Source organism: Myotis daubentonii, chromosome 4, assembly GCF_963259705.1.
Source record: "Myotis daubentonii chromosome 4, mMyoDau2.1, whole genome shotgun sequence".
NCBI lineage: Eukaryota > Metazoa > Chordata > Mammalia > Chiroptera > Vespertilionidae > Myotis > Myotis daubentonii.
Window position 1 is genome coordinate 11,701,664 of NC_081843.1, and position 19,223 is coordinate 11,720,886.

Consider the following 19,223-nt stretch of genomic DNA (forward strand, 5'->3'; position numbering starts at 1 on the left):
AGTTTTCCCACTTCAGAGCCTCACACAACCAGAGTGAAGCCGCTGCCTGTGGCCTCAGAGTCAGCCACCCAGGAGCCTGCGCCTCGGGCTACCAGTCACGTGACCTGCACGGAGTTTTCAAACTGCTTAGTGACAGGCAAAAGGCTCGGAAAAGAAGGTAAAAGGAAAAGAGCCAGCTGTGCCATTTTAAATGATGCCCACCCTAGTGAGGGCAGCTTGCGCCGACGTGCGAGGGTGATGTTTCGGGGTGGGAGTAGGAAGGGCTTTTATTTTCTTCCTTGTCACCTTATCTTCTGAGTTCCCTACATGTATTATTTTTATCATCAGAAAAACGCTGAAACAACCCAGGTGCATTGCACGGCGAGGACTTTCCTTCCACACACGGCCTAACTGGCGCCAGGAGCCGCAGCCGTGCCCAGGGCTGGCGTCTGAAGGCCCCGCTCCCCTCGCAGAATCTAAGAGCCCGAGTGCACATGGAGCAGGGGCCATCCTCGGGGCCGTGCCATGGCTAAGTGCCACCTGAGGGTGTCATTCTGGAAAAAACAGCAGCTGGCACTGACATTCTGCTTTTTCTCCTTTCATACGGTGCCGTGCCCTGCACTCCATTTTCTGCCTGTCTCCTCGGGGCCTGGCCCCATCAATTACGGCTTCCCTCCAGAATCTTCAATCACTCCTTCCCCACCACTGCCCTCTCAGCCGGCAGACAAGCGTAAATCTCCGCCCTGAAGGCAGAGGGAGGCCTCGGATCTGCAGTGGCTGCGCCCATCCCCACCTCCCATCCCTTGCGGCCTGCGTTCTCTGACCAGTTACTGTTTTGCTGCCTCAAACTCCTCTTCCCCTTCTCTAGGAACAGCACCCTGACTTTCCCCTGGGGACCCCCCACCTGCAGGCCATTCGGATCAAGCAAATGTGGACAGCATCCTTGCAAGCTGGGCTCATGAAAGGAACCCAGGGAGAGAGGGGCTCTCCGTGAACTGGAGCTGCTGAGCGTGGACGGAGCGGCGCTGCCTGTGGCCACCTTGCTGCCTGTGGGGGGCCGGCCTGAGAAGGAAGCAGGGCAGGAGCAGGGCGATGCGAGGCTCCTGGTGGCATCACTGGGGCCCTGGGACCCAGCTGTGTCAGAGGTCGCATGCCTGGTGGCCTTCCATCCCTCCATCCATGAATCCCACAGCCCTCCACTGCAGCGGCGCCCTCCGGGTTCACAGGGACCCCACGCACACAGTCTTCTCTCAGTGCTCGCTCCAGGCTGCTGTCCGAGGCCACGCTCCCCTCGGGCTCAGGAGACACTGCGCTGCCAGGTTCTCCATGTCCTGCCCGCAGCTCCTCCCACCTCCCCACTCCCCATGTCAGGCTTTGGCTCCCGCACAGGCACTGCCCAGTGTCACATTGGCACCCCCCCTGCCCTAGGCACCACCATCCAAGGCCCCTCACAGGGTCCAGACATGTCCATACTGTCACTTCAGACTCCATGTGGCTAAATGTCGTTTGTCACTATTCCCTGAGTGCCATTATCTCTGCCACGTTGGGAACAAGGAAAATCAAAGAAAATCCAACTCCTCACCACGCCCCAGAGCCCCGAGTTGGCCCCACTAACTTCCCCAACTGCTCTCCCACCCTCTCCCACGCCCTCCTGCTCCAGCCACGTGGCCCTCCTCCCTGTGACACACCGGGTCACGTCTCATCTCAGAGCCTTTGTCCTTGCTGTGCCCTCTGCCAGGAATGCTCTCTTCTCAGATCCCCAGGCAGCTGGCCCCTCTCGTCACCTTCCTCGTGGAGAAGCCTGCTCTGCCCTGCTACCTGCTGCGTCCCAGTGCCTGGCACAGAACCTGGCACGAGGAAGTGCTCAGTAATGTTTGCCAGCAAAGGGAAGGACAGCTGGCATCACCATTACACCCGTGTTCAGACCTGGAGGCTGAGGGACTCCCTCTCCACCTGTCAGTTCTCCTACACCTGTCCTCGCCCCGCCTTCCCATCTGCCATTAAAAAAGACCCAGGAGTTTCCTCCACCCTTTCCCAGGCGTGAGGCTTAACACCTGCAGAAGGGACTCCCATATGGATCATCGGTGCTCCGCTAACCTGGGGCAGTCTGCAAGGGCACTGAGGACACAGCACCACGTCCTGTGTCAGGGCCTCGCCTGTGTGTCTGCCTGGGTGAGAAGGAAGGCAGGGCTCTGCTCTCACCCCACATCTGCTTTCTGACCTCTGCTCCCCAAGAGGTACCCTGGGTTTTAAAAGCAGAGAGGTATAGACGCTCTGCTAGACCTCGCAGATGGGTCCACCGCTGAGGGCCAGTTCCCCTCTCTGCAGGAGAACACTCTACTCGCGAGTCCCTGGGGTCAGGGTGCTGCTAGGGTCAGTGTGTGGTCCTTGGTCAACCCCACCTGCAAGTCTGAAGGGCAACAGAAAGCGGCTGCTTCGTGAGTCTGTAGTCAACACAGTCTGGGAGGGACCACCGATATGAAAAGACGGGACTGAAGATGCAAAACTATTCCTTGGTTGAGACTAACATGAGCTACAGAGTTCTGCACTTGAGTTTATAAAAATCAATGGCACCACCATGAGGCGTATGCTAATTGATACTAAAACAGGAAATGAGAAAGTACGTAGTGAGATATAACAGAGCCATGTTTATTCTTGGTGAACTGCCCTCCAGTTGTAGCTGATGGAACAAGGAGTGGACACCTGACCCGAGTCGGCCAATCAACTTCTCCCCTGAGACTATGGAACTGGCTGCTGGCGAGAGAGAGCCAGAACACTGAGTCACCTAGGGCTGCCAGGCCATTTCCTGCTGTGTGCACAAAGGCAGAGAAAGCCGACCTGAGGGAGGGTGAGGGAAAGGGCCAGCGGGAAGCAGAGGCAGGGCCTGGACAGACAGGGAGAAGCTTCCTTGGTGCTGCCAGCGTCCTGGCTCCTCTTCCCAATCCCATGCGGTGAGCAGTTATACTCCCTGCCTCTGGGGGTCTTGGAGCGCCTCAAGCATTCGCCAAATAACACCCCCTTTACTGCTCAAACTGGGCTGACGGGATTCCATTCACCTGTAGCCAACTGACCCCTGATAACGACACTTCCGAAATGCTGATGTCATGACAGTGAGATGCTCTGTTGCACAACAGAATCTCCAGGCTGTTTATGGCGCCAATTCCAGGCAGTCATGCATCCTCCCAGCACCTATGGAGCTGGGCCTGCACCTTCCCTGAGGGCACGGCATGGGCTTTGGCTCTATGTAATGGGCAATTTAAGATTTCAAAGCGACTTTCCTTTTTAGCACGACTGGTTTAACAAGCATTAAATCTGAAGGGCTCAGTTCTTAATGTGTCACTGAGCCAACCAGTGAAATGCCTGGAAAGAAATTAAAGGGAGACAAAGTCTTCCAGACGTGGACACGTTAGAATACCTCCCAGAGGCTCTGTGGGTCTGTCTACCAGGGAGGCTCGGAACTGCCTGGCTCCGCCGGGCGGGAGCTGATGATGGTCGCGGAAACAGGGCATGTGGGGTAGTGATTCAAGCACGGATGCTGGAGCAGGACACGGGTTCATATTCTGCTCTGCCCTTACTGGCTGTGTGACCCAAAGAAAGCTGCTTAAAGCTCCTATCTCCTTTAGCTGTAAAAGGGGCTGGCAGGAGGGTGCATGAGCTGGTCCGAGTGCCGCGCCTGGTTGAGAGCGTGGCGCACTGCAGCCTGCGCATAGCCACGCAGCCATCCCACACTCGGAGGACCCACCACGAGCAGACACCTGGGCCTGAGATCCCATCACAGACAAGACAGTGTCTGCTCTCAAAGAGCTCCCTGGCTCTCCTCTCCTCTCCTCTCCCACTCCGCTGGCCCCGACACCCAGCACTGGGTAAGTCTCGGCTGGGAGCCCCGCAAGAAGACACGCAAGTCTTACGGACTTGCTCCGTGTCCTAAGCGACATGCCAGGGTCTGAAAGAGGCCCACACTTGTCACATTTCTAAGTGTAGGCCTTCGGGCTCTGTCTGCTCGCCAACGATGGAGGAGAGACTGACGCGACTCACTCAAACATACATACAGGTGACCTTGAACACCACTTTGCACCGAGCGGGTCCACTTACGTGTGATTTTTTTCAGTACATACGTACAGCACTTATTTCAGTAAATGTATTTTCTCTTCCTTATAATTTTCTTAATAACAGTTTCTTTTCTCTGGCTTACTTCATTGTAAGAATATCTACATAATACATCTAACATAAAAATATGGGTTCATCGCTTGCTTGTTATTGAGAAGGCTTCCAGTCAACAGTAGCTGACAGTAGTTAAGTTTTGGGGGAGTCAAAAGTTATATGTGGGTTTTCGACTGCACAAGGGGTCAGCACCCCGAACCCCCTAGTGGTTCAAGTGGTTCAATGTACATTGGTTTCATCTACAGATACACCATGAGGTAGAGTCACAGAGTGCGGGCAGTGCCAACGCCTCGATGGTGGTGACGATAAAGAGCAGCAGCTAGCATCTTCTGGTGCACTTGTGTGCCAGGCACTGTGCCAGGCACTGCACATGGGTGATCTCATCTGATCCCCAGCACCCATGAGATGGGTATTACTGGCAGCATTTTACAGATGAGGAAACTGAGGCTCAGAGAGGCTCCAGGCTTACCCACGATGTGGGTTGGTGTGCTCCTATACAGTGTGGAGTGGGGTTACATTCAGAGGACTAGGGGTGAGCCCTGCCTTGGTAGGTCTGAGTGCTTTGTGGACAATAAAGGACCGACAAGCTAATGTTGAAAAAAATGGCCGCCACCCGTGGAGCACTTGCCATGGACCAGGCTCTGTTACTATTGCGAAGCCATCGTCTTACTCCTCACAGCACTGGGAGGGGTGCTCATCCCCATTTTCTAGACAAAGCTGCTGAGGCAGGGAGTGTGCAAGGGCCTGCTCTCTAAGACCCAAATCTACATGTAGTGGAGTTTGAGTTCAAATGTTTTGACATCTTGTTGCTATGCTACACTCCCAATAGCCAAATCTGAGTGGAAATATTCAGAAGTCCAGCCTCTGGTACCCTCCTTTCACAGCCTTAGAGATGATCTACTGCAAAGTTCACAGAGCAGCAGATAAGTCACCAATGGTGAAAATTAGGGAATAGTCTGATATATTTCTGATTTCTCTTAATAAAAGGAAAAGAGATCTGGCACATTGGCCTTGCAGTCCTGAAAGCCAGAAAGAGCTTGAGTGAAGCAGCAGCTGCCCCCTTTAGTTGGGCTTGTGCACTCCAGTTAGCCACAGTCCTCACCACTCCCTAATGTCCTTCCAAAATCCAGGCAAGTGTCAATTGCTATTTATCATCATACTTGCATTATTTTCCTAACAGTAAAGAATAAAGTGAAGTAATTAGAGACCAATGTCTATCAGAGGTAGAATAACCAGGTCTAGGTTGGAAAAGTCATGTATTTGAAAGAAAAATGAGCAAAGGGACGTATCTTGGTGGCAATGACAAATATATCTAAGAGTTTAACAGGCAAAGTATGTCTTGCCCATTTCACTCATTGCTGCCTCCCGTGTGGGTCCTGAGACAGATTTGTGACCCCTGGTTAAGGAGAACCCCTCGCTTTGCAGATGAGGAAACTGAGGCTTGGGGAGTTGAGTGGCTGGTGCCAGTCAGCAGCCTCCTGCAGGGATGATGAGCCCCAGTCAGACTGCCCCCGAGCTTACCTCTGCTGGCTGGTTGCCCATCACCGTGACTGCTGCTGAGGGCATCCTTCCGGGCCCTCCTCCCACTAGCGGGACGCTCCCTGTTGGAGGGCTGCTCAAAGATGTCAAAGTCATCCCTGCAGACGTTGGGGGTCACCCTCGGGGCTCTGTCCTCTGAGATGGCATTCCGGCTACTGGCCCGCCCTGGCTCGCGCCTGGGACCTTCATCCCCGGCCTCCGCAGGACCCTCCCTGAAGACGTCCTCGTCCTCTGGCACAAGCCCGTCCGTCCCATCGGGTGGCTTCTCAGGACACAGCCAGAGGGGTTTGGGCTTCCCGCCTCCCTGCCTCCTGCCTTTCCCTGTGCAAGAGGGTTGTAGCCAGGCGGGGGTTTTCCCTGGTGCCGAGACCTTCCTGCCTGGGAGGTTTTCCAGCTGCAGAGTCTGGGAGAGCTCCTGGCCCAGCGGAGGGCACTCCACTGGGGGCCTGGGGGCAGGGGCACGCTCGCCCCCCACGGAGGTTGGGGCTGCTGACGAGCTGACATCGTCCTCTACCTTGGACAAACTGTCTTTTATGCAACCAGGAGAATGCATCCTTTCACCAAATAAAGTTCCTGGTGAAGAAACCGCCACATCCGCTGCCACTCCGGCTGGCTGTGAGCCAGTGGCGCTGAGCTCCTCGTCCCCAGCGGCGCCGGCCATCCTCTGGGCACCTCTGCCTTCTTCCGAGGGGGCATTAGAGCCGCTCTCCACCCCCTCAATCTGCTCATTTCTCAGGCCGACTGGGATGCTCTGGTTGGCCGGGGCCTCCCGCCCTCCCTTGTCTAACTGGCCATCAAAGATGAGGCTTTTGTTGACATAAAGCTTCACGTTCTTCGCACCAACGTCAAGATCCTGGAAACACAAAATTTAACAAAACAGAGATGCGTGGTGTCAGACTGATGTCTCAAATTTTAAAGCAGAAGATGAAGAGAAATTGAATGCTGGAAACACGGGCTTTGTGAAACCACAGCACTGGGATGTTAAACAAGGCTCAGTCCCCTCCCTGCGTGAAGCTTACACTATAAATCAAAGGACCTTCACAAAGAGGTGCTTGATGGGCTCTGTCATCGTACCTCCCGCTGGGACATCTGTAACTGCCTGCTAATTAGTCTCCCTGCTTCCTGTCCTGCTGCTCCAACCTCCACCTCCTGTTGCCAGGGAGGTAGTTTCCTGCCAGAGCAGATCTGGCTGTCACCTGCCTGGTGAAACCCTCGGTCTTCACTGCCGAAGGCGGCTTCGCTCCAGTACGTCCTGGGCCTCCCGCAGGAAAGCCTGCCGCGCACAGCCAAGGCACACCTGGCTCAGTGGGGTCCTGAGAGCAGTGCTGAGGTAAGGACTCCAGTGCGGGCTGCTTACTTGGTAAGGCGCTCCCAAGAGTCAGGGCCCGAGAAAACCCCCAAAAGGCACTTGAGCTGGTCACTGCTGTGGGCAATTGGGCTCTATTCCACTGGGGACCTCCGAGGAACCCACAGAAGGCACCTGTGTCCCTCCAAAGGCGGAGGCTGGGCGGTTATCTAAGGACTCCCTTCCCTGCTGCTGAAGGTTGCCTTGGGCACTGTGCCTTGGGAAGTCCCTCCCCTCCTCCCCCTGCAGAAAGGCAGAGCCTGGAAGCACCAAGGCTGTGCCTGTCAGCCTGCCCAGCTGTCCCACCTGGGCTGTCTCACCTTAACTGTCCCACCTGGACTGTCCCCCCTGGGCTGTCCCACCTGAACTGCTCTACCTGGGCTGCCCCCCCCACCCCCCCGGGTTGTCCCACCTGAACTGCTCCACCTGGGCTGTCTCCCCTGGGCTGTCCCACCTGGGCTGTCCCACCTGGGCGACCCCACCTGGGCTGTCCCACCTGGGCGGCCCCACCTGGGCTGTCCCACCTGGGCGGCCCCACCTGGGCTGTCCCACCTGGGCTGTCCCACCTGGGCGGCCTCACCTGAGCTGTCCCACCTGGGCTGTCCCACCTGGGCTGTCCCACCTGGGCGGCCCCACCTGGGCTGTCCCACCTGGGAGGCCCCACCTGTGCTGTCTCCCCTGGGCTGCTCCACCTGTGCTGTCCCACCTGGGCGGCCCCACCTGGGCTGTCCCACCTGGGCTGTGCTGGAGGAGAGTCCAGGGGATGTGGTGTGGGCGCTGCATGTGTAATAGGTTCTTCTGATGATTCCTTTGCACAGGAATGTGGAGACCCTCAGGCCAGTGGTATGAACTCTACCCCCTCAGCATATGACAGAGGGGTCCCTGGCTAGGCTTCCTGTCTCCTCCTTCTCCCCAGCACTTCTTTGTTCATGCTGAGAATGAAACCACACCTCCGCCTGCTACTGCCCTGCCATCTGTCCATTCCCCTTCTCATCAAAACATTTCTGAAAACTGCTTGACTGAGGAATATAACACATACCTCACACAGAAAACAGTACATTTTTTAAAGTGTACAACTTGATAAATTTTAACACATGCATATACCCATAAATCATCTTTCCAATCAAAATAATGAGCACATTACCCCCAAAGTTTCCTTGTACCCTGGGTAACCCCCCAACCCCTCCCCAGCCAACCACCGTCAGCTTTCTGATATATCAGTTTGGATTTCCTTTTTAAATAAAAGGAATCACACACTATGTACTCTTCTTGGCCTAGCTTCTTTCTTTCAGCATAATTACCTGAAGATTCAGCCATGTTGTATGAATTAATAGCTTTATTCCTTTTTCTTGCTGAGGTACTCCATTGTCGAGGTGCCCCACCATTCTTTTGCCTTTACAGCAGACCCTTCGAGCCACTGTCCCGGCTGCTCCTCCCCCGACCCCACCCCACCCCTGTGGCCCCGCTGCAGTCGGGCCTTTGCCTCCACTTCTGCACGAACCCACCTTGCCAAGGGCACCAGTACCTGGGTGGAAACTTCCTGTGTGTCTGGGACGGTTCGGATTTACTCCGCTGTCCTGGCCCAATCATTCACAGAACCCTCTTTTCACTCAGAGTGTCCTGGTTTGGACAGTCAGTTTTAGGGCCCGCAGGTGCCAGGCAGAGAGCTGTCAGCAGCACCTGTGCCGTCGCCGCTCCTCCAACCGAGCACTCTCCTTCCCCAGCTTGCAGGCCAACCTGGCTGGGGTTCCTCCCCCCTCAGCCTCCCTGCCCGGGCTCCCCTGCTCCCCCCTCAGCCTCCCTGCCTGGGCTCCCCTGCTCTCCCCCCCGCCCTCTCCACCTCCCCCCCCCCCGTCAGCCTCCTGTCGGGGCTCCCCTTAGCTGGGCCTCAAGTGGCTGGTGGGTCCTGGGCCTCAGATTCCTGATCTCTCACTAGGTGGTCTCATCCAGACCCAAGGCCTTAAATACCATCTTTGTGTTGATGACTCGTGATCATTTTCATCTCCAACCCTGACTCTCCACCAAGCCCCTAGTGACCATGCGACCTCTCTTCTAGGATATCTAACAGGTGTCTCAACCTTAACACGACACCCCACACCGAATCCTCACCTCGCTTTCCCAAGCCTAGTCTTCTCCCACCTTAAAAATGGTGGCCCCATTCAGTCAGTTGCCCACAGCCCAGGAGTCCTCTCTGACCCCTCCTGCTCGCTCACTCACACGGCCAGGGTCCAGGGTCCCATGGCTCTAACCTCCACACCCCTCCAAACCTGACCTCTGCTCCCTCAGTGTGCTGCCTCCCCACCAGGCCACCATCTCTCCAAGAGGTTCTACTGTAACCTGCCAGCGGCCCCCCCTGCTTCCACTCCGCTCCAGGCACACGCTTCCTTCTCTACACAGCAGCCGGTCTTTCTTTATAAAACAACTTATCAGGTCATGGCGCTCCCTGCTTAAAGCCCCTAATGATTTCATACTACACATGAGCTCCACCCGCTTCAGTGGCCAGTAAGGCCTTCCGATCTGGCCCCTGCTGACCCCTCTGACCCGACCCCTGTCACTCTCCCTCCACTCCCAACACACTCATCTGGTTGCTGCTCCCTGATCCGGCCAACTCATTCCCACCCCAGGAAGGAGCACTTGCCCGGAATGCTCTTCCCAGAGCCCTGCAAAGCTGGCCCCCTGTCCTCACAGAGACCTTCCCTCCCCTCCGGCCCTCTCTCTCTCAGCATCCTGCTCTATTTCCTTCCGGTCTCTGAAATGGTCTTATTGCCTTTTTACGTTATTTATTGTCTCCTCTGCTCAAAGTTAACCTCCAAGACACCAGGGGCCCCTGTGCCATCTTGTCCAAGGCCCAGCAGGCACCCGACACACAGTAGGTTCTCAACAAGGACAGAGAACAAACACAGAGAGGCAGCGTGCTCTCCAACAATGTCCTGGAAACAGCCTGCAGAGACGTGGTCACCGCTGGCGTCACTCCGGCCACTCTCCACCTGCTCTTGGGAGATGGGAGCTGAGAGCCAACAGGTGCCCACCTACAGCACCCAGCCGCCCTGAGGGGAGGTGGGCAAGCTCTCACACCGGGCAGCGCCGTGGAGGCTTCAGGGCGAGGTGGAGTGAGACCCATCCAGCCTGTGCCGCACCGGCCTGGCTTCGACCCCCTGCTGCAGGACGGCAGCTGCTATTTGCCGACTGTCGAAAGGTGCGATTCTCAGAGCACCGCTTCCGCCTTGATGTGGATGCGCTCTCTGCCTACAGAGGCGCAGAGCAGGCGCGTGATGGGAATTAATCAGGGAACAGCTATCGGAGAAGGACAGCACGGGCGGCTCTCAATGACTAGTTCCGCAAAATTACCGCATGGAAACATCTGGCAAGACAGAAACACTCGTTTAGAAAGGAGCCGGGTGGAGGGAGGCCTTCCATCCAGCACAGGCATGAGGTGGGCAGCCTGGCTTTCATAACGGAGTCTGGCTTCCAAATGGGCTTGTGTCCGTTCCTGAACCATCTGGAGCACCATCTGACCTCTAGCGCCTGCTGCTTGGCTCCCACCAGGAAGTGTGGCGGAGAAGGGACTGGGAGGGAAGCAGGCCTGGGCAGGGGTGCAACCTCCCATGCCCACAGGGCCAGGCAGGGAGGCGGGAGGTGAGCTAGGGAGGAAGCAGAGGAAGTGTGTGCCGTGGGAAGCTGGGAGGCTTGTGTCCGGCCTGATGTGCTCATCTCCGCAGTTTCCAATGTCCTGCAGGCCTAACGAGCCATAGCGGAGGGTGGGTTTGGCCTGAGTGGGATCCTAGGAGGGGGACAGGTAGTGGTCACTTCCCTGGTGCCGCCAAGTGGAAAAACGAAAAGGCCGTCCTGTCCCACAGTCCTCAGAACCACTGCACACGGGGGCATAGGCCCGCCTTACAGAGGGAGACTCTGAGGCTCGCCCTCCCTGAGGCCACACCGCCCGCTCTGAGGCCACTCTGGCTGGCACACCCGAGGTCTCGAGGTCTCGCTGCTGCCTCCCTGAGGTCATGCGGGGCCTGGAGGGGCCTCAGGCTGCCCACCGGCAGGATCACCTGCACCCAGGGGGACTCAGCCCCACTTATCCTTTTAATCATTCCCCGGGGACCAGCTCTCAGACCCACACCCTGGCTCCCTCCTCCGGCCATGAGGCCATCGCTGTGGGCACGGGGTGGGAGTGTACATGCTGTGTCTTTCCAGGCCTTCCCTCCATCTTCATGTATGTGCTGACGGAACTGTCATCTCACCCCCCAGGCGGGGCTAGAAGCATGGACAGGTGCGTGCATGTACCGTGGAGAGCCAGGGCGGAGGACGTGGCAGGTCCGCACCCGCGGCCCCGCAGTGAAGCTCTGTACTGGCGATGTCTTTGGAAATGGAGGAGGGGGAATTCTCTTGCTCCTAAAGAACCAGCCTGCTTCCTGCTTTCCAGTAACCAGGACTCAGTCCCGACATGCATGCGTGTGCATGTATGCACGTGTGCGTGCACGTTTGTGTGTGTGTGTGTGTGTCCTTGTTTCCTTGGCACTGACAGTTCCTTCTTGCTTAATGAGAGCTATTGTTATGCCTTTGTTGACGCTGCCTCAGAGTCCTTTTGCCACGGATTTTCTAAAGGACGTTGTGGCGCGGGGAAACGGGAGCATCTTCCCTGCCCATCCTGCCGTGCCCTTCCTTGCAGTTGGCCAGAACAACCAGGTGGGACAGTTTTAATACAACAATTGAATATTATTTTGCTCTAAGACATTTATTGACGGTCAGGCCACCCTCCTCCCTGGCCCAGTGTCAGTGAGCACACGAGCTGCTCAGCAAAGACCGATGGGCGCGGTTCCATGGCCACAGCAACCCAAGCGAGGTGTGCACTCTGCACTCACCAGGTCTTTCCCTGCTCCGAGGGCGCACAGCTGCCGGACACACAGCTGACAGGTCCCAAAGAAAACCACTTGCAGCAAAGCACTGGCCGGGCCTGACTGCCCGCCAGGGAATGTCCGTTAAAGCAAGCCCGTCACGTGCGGCTCCACCTGGGGGGTCACGCACAGCCTCGGGGCCATCCAGGCGCCCCGCACTCCGGCTCTGTCACAGGCTGGACCCTACTGGCCGCTCACAGGGAGGACACGAGCTGCTGGCCTTCACTGCTCTGTGCCCAGAAGTGCTGGCTCCGGAGCAGGAGGACCTGGCGGGGGGGGGGGGCCTGACTGGGAGGGCCTTACCCTGCCCATGGGTTTATCAGGGCCTGGGGGACTCTGGGGAGTGAGCTGCTGCCCAGAGAGCCACCCTCAGGCCTCGGGACCCGGCTCCTCCCGGCCTCCTGCTCCTTCCTCATGCTGAGTCAAGGGTCCCCTCTGGGCTCTGAGTTGGGCTGGCAACCTGGGTCTCTGCACCTGTCACCCGGCGAGTGTGCACACGCCCAAGCCTGTCTCCACTTGGATGAAGACCCGCCAGGATGAGGGGCAGGCCTATTCCTATCCACACTGAGGACTTGCTCTGGGACTAAACTTGTTCCATCCCAGAGCATCTGAACTGGAATGTTGTTTATGGGGAAAGACCTCAATGACCTTTACATGTCCCCTGGGAGAAAGGCCAATGAAAACCATCCTTTGTGATACAGAAGCCTGAAGAAGATGGGGAGACACTGGGACACCTGACAACTACCTGTAGGCTACTTCCTGCTGGGCTCTGGCCAGCCACTGGGAGGTCCCAGCCCCACATCACAGACTCAGGGCAGGGCCTGGGATGGGGCCTGGGTCACCAACTGAAGGCCCAACGGTTGAATCTACGCCGGTTTGGCCCGCAGAGCAGTTAAAGACGTCAGAACTAGTTGATAATATCCAAAAAGTGAGGCCTTTCACAGAACAATGTGCCCTTCTGGCCTCTCTTGAGAATTTGGCCACCTGGCATCACGAGCCAGTGCTGAGCGATGCTGCCCGGGCAGGGCACAGCTCTCCAGCGACCACATCTCTCTCCATGGGAAGGCAGGGCTGTGTGGTCAGTGCCCGACTGCCTGGGTGATGTGAGCAGCAGGAACCCCTCATCTCTAGAATGGAGCTGATCGCAGTGCCCACCTCAGAGGACACCGTGTGGAATGAATGAGTTGAGCTATGTGAAGGCCTTTGAGCACCGCCTGGCACATGTGTGTGCTCAAGAAACGTGAGCTACCATCACTTCTTATGCCCAATCCACTGCCGGGGTGCGTGTACCTGCCAAGCCTGGTTGCTCAGGGCTAGCATGGCCAGGAACCCTGCTCCCCCACAGCTTGGGGCAGCAATCTCCCCAGTTCCCGGTGAAGGCGCAGCAGGCACAGGAAGAACCCCATCCACTCTGGGGTGGGGCCTTGAATTACTCTCGCTGCCTTAGGTCAAGACTCCTCTAGCTCTGGTCTAGACCTCAGCATGCAATTCCTGCAATTTCATTCAATCCAACATATACCACATGGCCCTCTCAGGGTCCCCGCCTGTGTGGGATGCAGAAGAAAGCAAGTCCACACTAAGGGACCTGGCCTTGGGGTGCAGGGGTCCTGGCCCTGAACAGCCAGGCTTGGCAGGTACACACATCCAGGCAGTGGCTTGGGCACAAGATAGTGATGGCAGCACTTATTTCTTGAGCACATGTTATGTGCCAAGCAGTGCTCAAAGGACTTCACATGTCTCAGCTCATTTATTGAGGAGTCTACGCTAGTCTGTATAACACGGAGTCACAAACGCAAATGCTTGTGGCACCACAGCCGTGGGGGCGCGGGGACTGTGGTGAGCTTGAGAACCACCACACCACACCGCGAGCCCAGAGTGGATGCCATGCTTGGAGTGTGGCCAGCTCACCACCAGCCAGTTTTCCAATGTTGTCAGATGTCTCACACGCTGGACAACATGGTGAGGGCCAAACGAGTACATCTCAGGAGAGACTTAGCCAGGGCACCCCGGAGGTCATCGGAGGCTCAGGAAACGGGCACCCCGAGCCCAGAAGGGTGTGGATGGAGATCCCAGAAGGGCCTGGGGCAGACAGGGTGTGCGGGAGCTTGTGTGTAGAGAGTGTCTTAGCAGAAACTTGGCGCTTCCAAAGGCAGGTGTAACAAGACGGCTGGCACTCCAGGTGCTGGGGGTGGCCGGAGAAAAGCATCGTGGAGAGAAGAGTGTGGGGGCTGGAGGGAGATACAGTTGCCTAAGTCCCCCGGTTGGAAGAGCCAGAGAGCCAGTGCTGGGCCGTGCGTGCAGGGCCCAGGTGAGCATCACAGGGAGAGCTGACGGGGTGTAAGGACAACTGTGCGCTGCGCTGAGGGGTGACAGGAGCGGTGGGGACGGTGGCTGTGACTCAGCTCCACCTAAGCTCCCAGGTGTGCACGTGGCCTGGCATTGCCAGACCTTCCAGTTTCTCAGTAAAAGTAAAAATTCCATGTTGTCATGTAAAGCCTCCCGATATTTAAATGTTGGCAATTAACGAAAAGGATTTTGGAGACGCCACGTGAGCCGGCTGGAGTCTGAGAGCTGCCGCTGGAGGGCCGGGCTCAGCCTGGGCGTCATGGTTTTCCCAGGGTGCCCGGGAAGCATGTGCTAGCAGGGGACTGCGGCCACCCCAGGCACCCTGCAGCCCTCGCCACGCTGACCCCACTGAACTGTACTTTGCTGTCGATCCCCGTCCCGTCTGCCTGGGAGTGAGCCTGAGGGGGCAGCCTGGTGTCGGATCCGGTCCCAAGCATGGGGACTGATAACTCTGCGGTGGGAGGGAGGCCCTGAGCATGAGTGCGGGGAGCGGGGAGACACGAGGCCGCTGCCTGCAGTGATGAGTCCCTGCCAGGCGGCAGGCAGAGGGGGAGCGAGGAGCTGGGTTTGGACGGAGACAGGTTTGGACAATGGAAATAACAGAACGTAGGACTGGCAGTGAGGGGTGAGAGGGGAGGAGGATTCAAAAGTGGGAGCCGGGCGCCGCTGCAGACGGCAAAGGAAGTGGAGGCCAGGAGGGGCGGGGGGGGCGAGGAGGGAGGCAAGTCCCTCTGGGTGTTTATCCAAACGAAATGAATCACTGTTTTGAAGAGATACCTGCACTCCCATGCTCACTGCAGCACCATTTACAACAGCCAAGACATGGAAACAGCCTACGTGACGGAGGAATGGATAAAGAAGATGTGACATACAATAAACATGTCTCTGTTTATCTAAATATAGGTGTATACATACATATGTACACATGCACATGTACACAACATGGGATTATTTAGCCACGAGAAGGAACATGGACAGGCCTTAATGGCTTCATGATTAAGTGGAGAAAGTTAGACAGAGAAGACAGATCCCGCAAGATCCCACTTATATGTGGGATCCGAAAGACAAACACAACAGAAACCACACTCATTGATACAGAAAAAAGATGGGTGGTTGCCAGAGGCAGGGCGTGGGCGGTGGGGGGACAAATGGGTGAAGGTGCTCAAAAGGTACCAACTTCTAGTTACAAGATACATGAGTCCCGGGGAGGCATGACTACACGGTCACTACAGTTAATAATACTGCAGCATATATTTGAAAGTTGCTAAGAGAGTAGATTTTAAAAGTTCTCATCACAAGAAAAATCATTTTTGTAACTATATGGTGGTGGATGTTAACTAAACTTTTTACGGTAATCATTTTACAATATATACATATATCAAATCACTACACTACACACCTAAAACCAATATAATGTTATGTGTTAACTGTATCTCAATTAAAATAAATAAGAAAATGAAATGCAGTTTTTCAGTAGCCCCATTTCAAGTTCTCATATCATTGCAGAAAATTCTACTGGGCAGCGCAAGCCAGACCACCACTACATATCACCGAAATATACCACCAGGGAAATTAACATGCATTCCTTCATTCATGCATGCATCTTAAGCTACTCACTGAGCACATTTCTGTGCATAAGATACACCCTGAGTGTCCGTCTGTGTCACTCGCCGTGTGGCCAGGCAGAGGGGCATCCGAGGGTGATGCCGTGGTGAAGATGGTGACAGGTGCCTGCTTACTGCAGGCTGGTAGCAGGTCACGAGTAGGTTGTTACAAAGGCAAGTGGATGGGTGGTGGGAGCTGCGGGAAGCCCCCTTTTTGGACGGTTATCACATACTATCAAAGGGAGACAGATGTCACACTGCAGGGGACGCAGTGCTGAGAAAACCAGAGAAAACCCAACAGACCTCAGCTCCCTGCCAAGCTCTGCTGCTTGCCACTCACTAGCTGGGCAAGTCACTTAATCTGTGACAAGCCTATCTCACATCCTCCTCCTGAACCAAGGCAGACATCACGAATCACTCATGCACCTTGTCCTTGATGAACCAGATCTTCCTTACGACAGGCAGCCATTTCCAAGCAGAGTGGGCAAAAGAGACCCCGTCTCTGCCTGCTGGGACCTCATTGAGCAAGCCCCAGATCTCCGTCTACATGGCGGGGCCTGACAGCACGGACCTTGCAGAATTGTTGGGGTTCACTGAGGTGCTGAGGCATCAGATGTTCACTGCGTGCCTCGCCCCTTGCGTCAGTCTGCACACGCAGCCCTGGGAGAGGCAGCTGTGGCCAGCAAGGACAGCGGTATGCTGCCTTCCGGCATGGATCCGAGCCTCCCGCCCTCCTCTCCCCTCAGGCCTCTGTCCTCTGGGCCAGTTCCCTCTCACTGAACCACCGGCCAACAGAGGGGAAAGGTGCCCATAAAAGTTAGCCTGCGGGCGTAAGGCAGTGTGTATTCTCTAGCACCTTCTTTTTTTATATTCTAAATAAGCTGTGGCTGGATTAGCTCTCGGTTCTCACTTTTCTTCCGTGGATTCCATACACAAAACACTGTATTAACAAGCCATGTCTCCCAGGCTGAGCTGTATTTCCATGAACTCTCATTCTGCCTCCCCTAAAACACACAGTAACAGCGTGCTCCGGAGAATATGACATCAAGCCAACCTCAGCTGCGTTCCTGTGCGCGCTCTGCCCCCGTTTGTTCTGGCAGCAGGTGGGTGGGTGTGCCCGAGGTAGCGGTGCCTCTGCCAGGGACTGCGCCTGCCACACTCCACTGTGCGTGGGATGCCTGCACCTCTCATCCCTCCAGCCCACAGCTCTGCAAAGCACCCGAACGCCACTCCGATGCCTGCTCCTCTCCTTTACGCTCAGCACACAGGGAGGGCTGGGTGCAGGTTAAAGGGGCAGGCCTTGCCCAAAGGGACCAAGCTGATCTGCTCTGTCATCAGCACAGAAAATCCGCTTTGCTGGGCCTGAGATACATATTCAGCGACAGGGCTGAGCAACAGGGCGCGGGCCTGGGCAGCCAGCAGTTTCATTGCCCATTCCAGAAGATGCTGAGGACCACCGGCCAGGAAGCACCCAGTGGACTTGGTGTGAGAGGACACGGACCTAGGTGCTAGGTGTGCGCTGGGGCCATGCCGTGCTGGGGCTGCATTTAGGGTCTGGGAAGAGCCCCTAAGCACGCGGGGCTGGGCGGGGGGCGGGAGATGGGGGGGTAGGCCAGCCTGAGGGGCAGGGGAGGCTGACACTCTCACTGCAGCTTCCTCAGTTATTCCAGTGGTTTGGACTTTCCTTAAATTTTAACTTTAGGTATTTGTTTTTAAAAACTCCAAGACAGGAATCAGAGGAAGCTGTTACTTCTCTGAGCAGCATCGTGGGTGAACAGAGCCCAGTTAGCCTCCAGATCCCCAGAGCCTTGCACACATTTGTTTTCGAGGGGGATGGCCGCTGGGTGGGGGTCTCAGCAGGAAGCAGTAGGAGGGCGGACAGGAAGGAGGCAGAGGCACAGACCTCTAAGCAAGCTCGCAGTCTCTCATCCGGATATCAAAAAGGGCAAGACAACTGCTTATCATTCCTGGGGATGAACACATTCATTCATCTGACAACCATGCATGTCTACTTTGACCAGAGCAGTGGGGAGATGATGCAGGCCCTGCTCCCAGGGGGCCCCCAGTACTGTGGGGGAGCCAGGCATCGATCCTAGAACAGGGTGAGGGGGCATAGTCGTGAGGTCCAGCGTAGTGCAAGGGTCAGGCGGGCTGCCTGGAGATAGCGACCATCTGGGTTTTTCAGGAATACGAGCCGAGGCAGGCATTTGGAGCTGAGCAGGATGGGAGAGGCCTGGGTGTATCTAGCATGGAGGTTAGTGAAGAGCTCAGGTATGTGCTCCCTCAGGTACCTTCCCTGACCTCTCCCAGCCTGAGGCAGGCCCCCCACAATGTGCCCCAGGGTTACAGTGTGGGGCAGGTCAGCTCCAGCCCAAAGATCAGTTCCGTTTGAATTATATTGTGGTTTCAAAAGATTTAAATTAGCTACTGACATTCACAAACCAGAAAGGCTCATAGCAAAATCTGATTCCCGGCTTCCTGGAAATGCTCAGAAGACACAGCAGCGCTGGCTGGCGCTCTTACATGGCAACCATTAGTTGAAGGTCAAAAGTGGCCTGTATGTCCGGCCAGCGTGGCTCAGTAGTTGAGCATTGACCTATGAACCAGGAGGTCACAGTCGATTTCCGGTTAGGGCACATGCCCAGATTCTGGGCTCAATCCCCAGTGTGGGGTGTACGGGAGGCAGCCAATCAATGGTTCTCTCTCATCATTGATGTTTCTATCTCTCTCTCCCTCCCCCTTCCTCTCTGAAATCAATAAAAAATATATATATTTCTTAAAGTGGCCTGTGCTTGCCAGTCTACCACACTCTCCACCATGCCCTAGCATCCTCTAATAATATTGAGGCTGAGTTCAGAGTGGGTCCCATTTGGCATCTCACTTGTCCTATAAATTGCCTTCTAGTGGAAAGGGAAGTAGGACAATTGTCATCCCCATCTCTATCATAAGAGGGGGAAGAAGACAGGCTGAGGGTTCCCATCCTTCCTCAGCCCTGAGCTCCCACCGAGGCCCAGCAGCTTCTGTCTGAAACCCTCCCACCTTGGGCTCACCGTTACCAAGGTCCTTGTCACACGACACCATTCCTCATTTATGTGCCTGCCAGCCGTCAGATGCGGAGTTTCTCCAGGGCATGACTGTGTCTGGCATGAGAGTCCTCACAATTGATCACAAAGCTTGATGGCCCCTAGTTATGTGCTCAGTAGTAAACATCAAATAAAGGGATGGATGCAAATGGATACAAGAAACACAGTCCAGTGAAGAAAGGTGAGGGCCTGGGTGTAGGGGTGGTGGGAGGGCAGAGAGGAGGGGTTCTGAAACCAGAGGGGCAGCAAAGCACAGAGCAGGGTGCAC

The 19,223-nt window shown here is 56.0% G+C and overlaps 1 protein-coding gene across 6 annotated transcripts in view; it reads right to left on the reverse strand.

Annotated features, from left to right (window-relative positions):
* Positions 1-19,223, reverse strand: part of KATNIP (katanin interacting protein) — a 207,708-nt gene that overhangs the window by 26,658 nt on the left and 161,827 nt on the right. For all 6 annotated transcript variants that reach the window (XM_059692465.1, XM_059692463.1, XM_059692464.1 and 3 more), the window contains one exon: positions 5,662-6,532. In XM_059692465.1, coding sequence (XP_059548448.1) covers positions 5,662-6,532 — 871 coding nt within the window. The remainder of the gene's footprint in view (positions 1-5,661; positions 6,533-19,223) is intronic.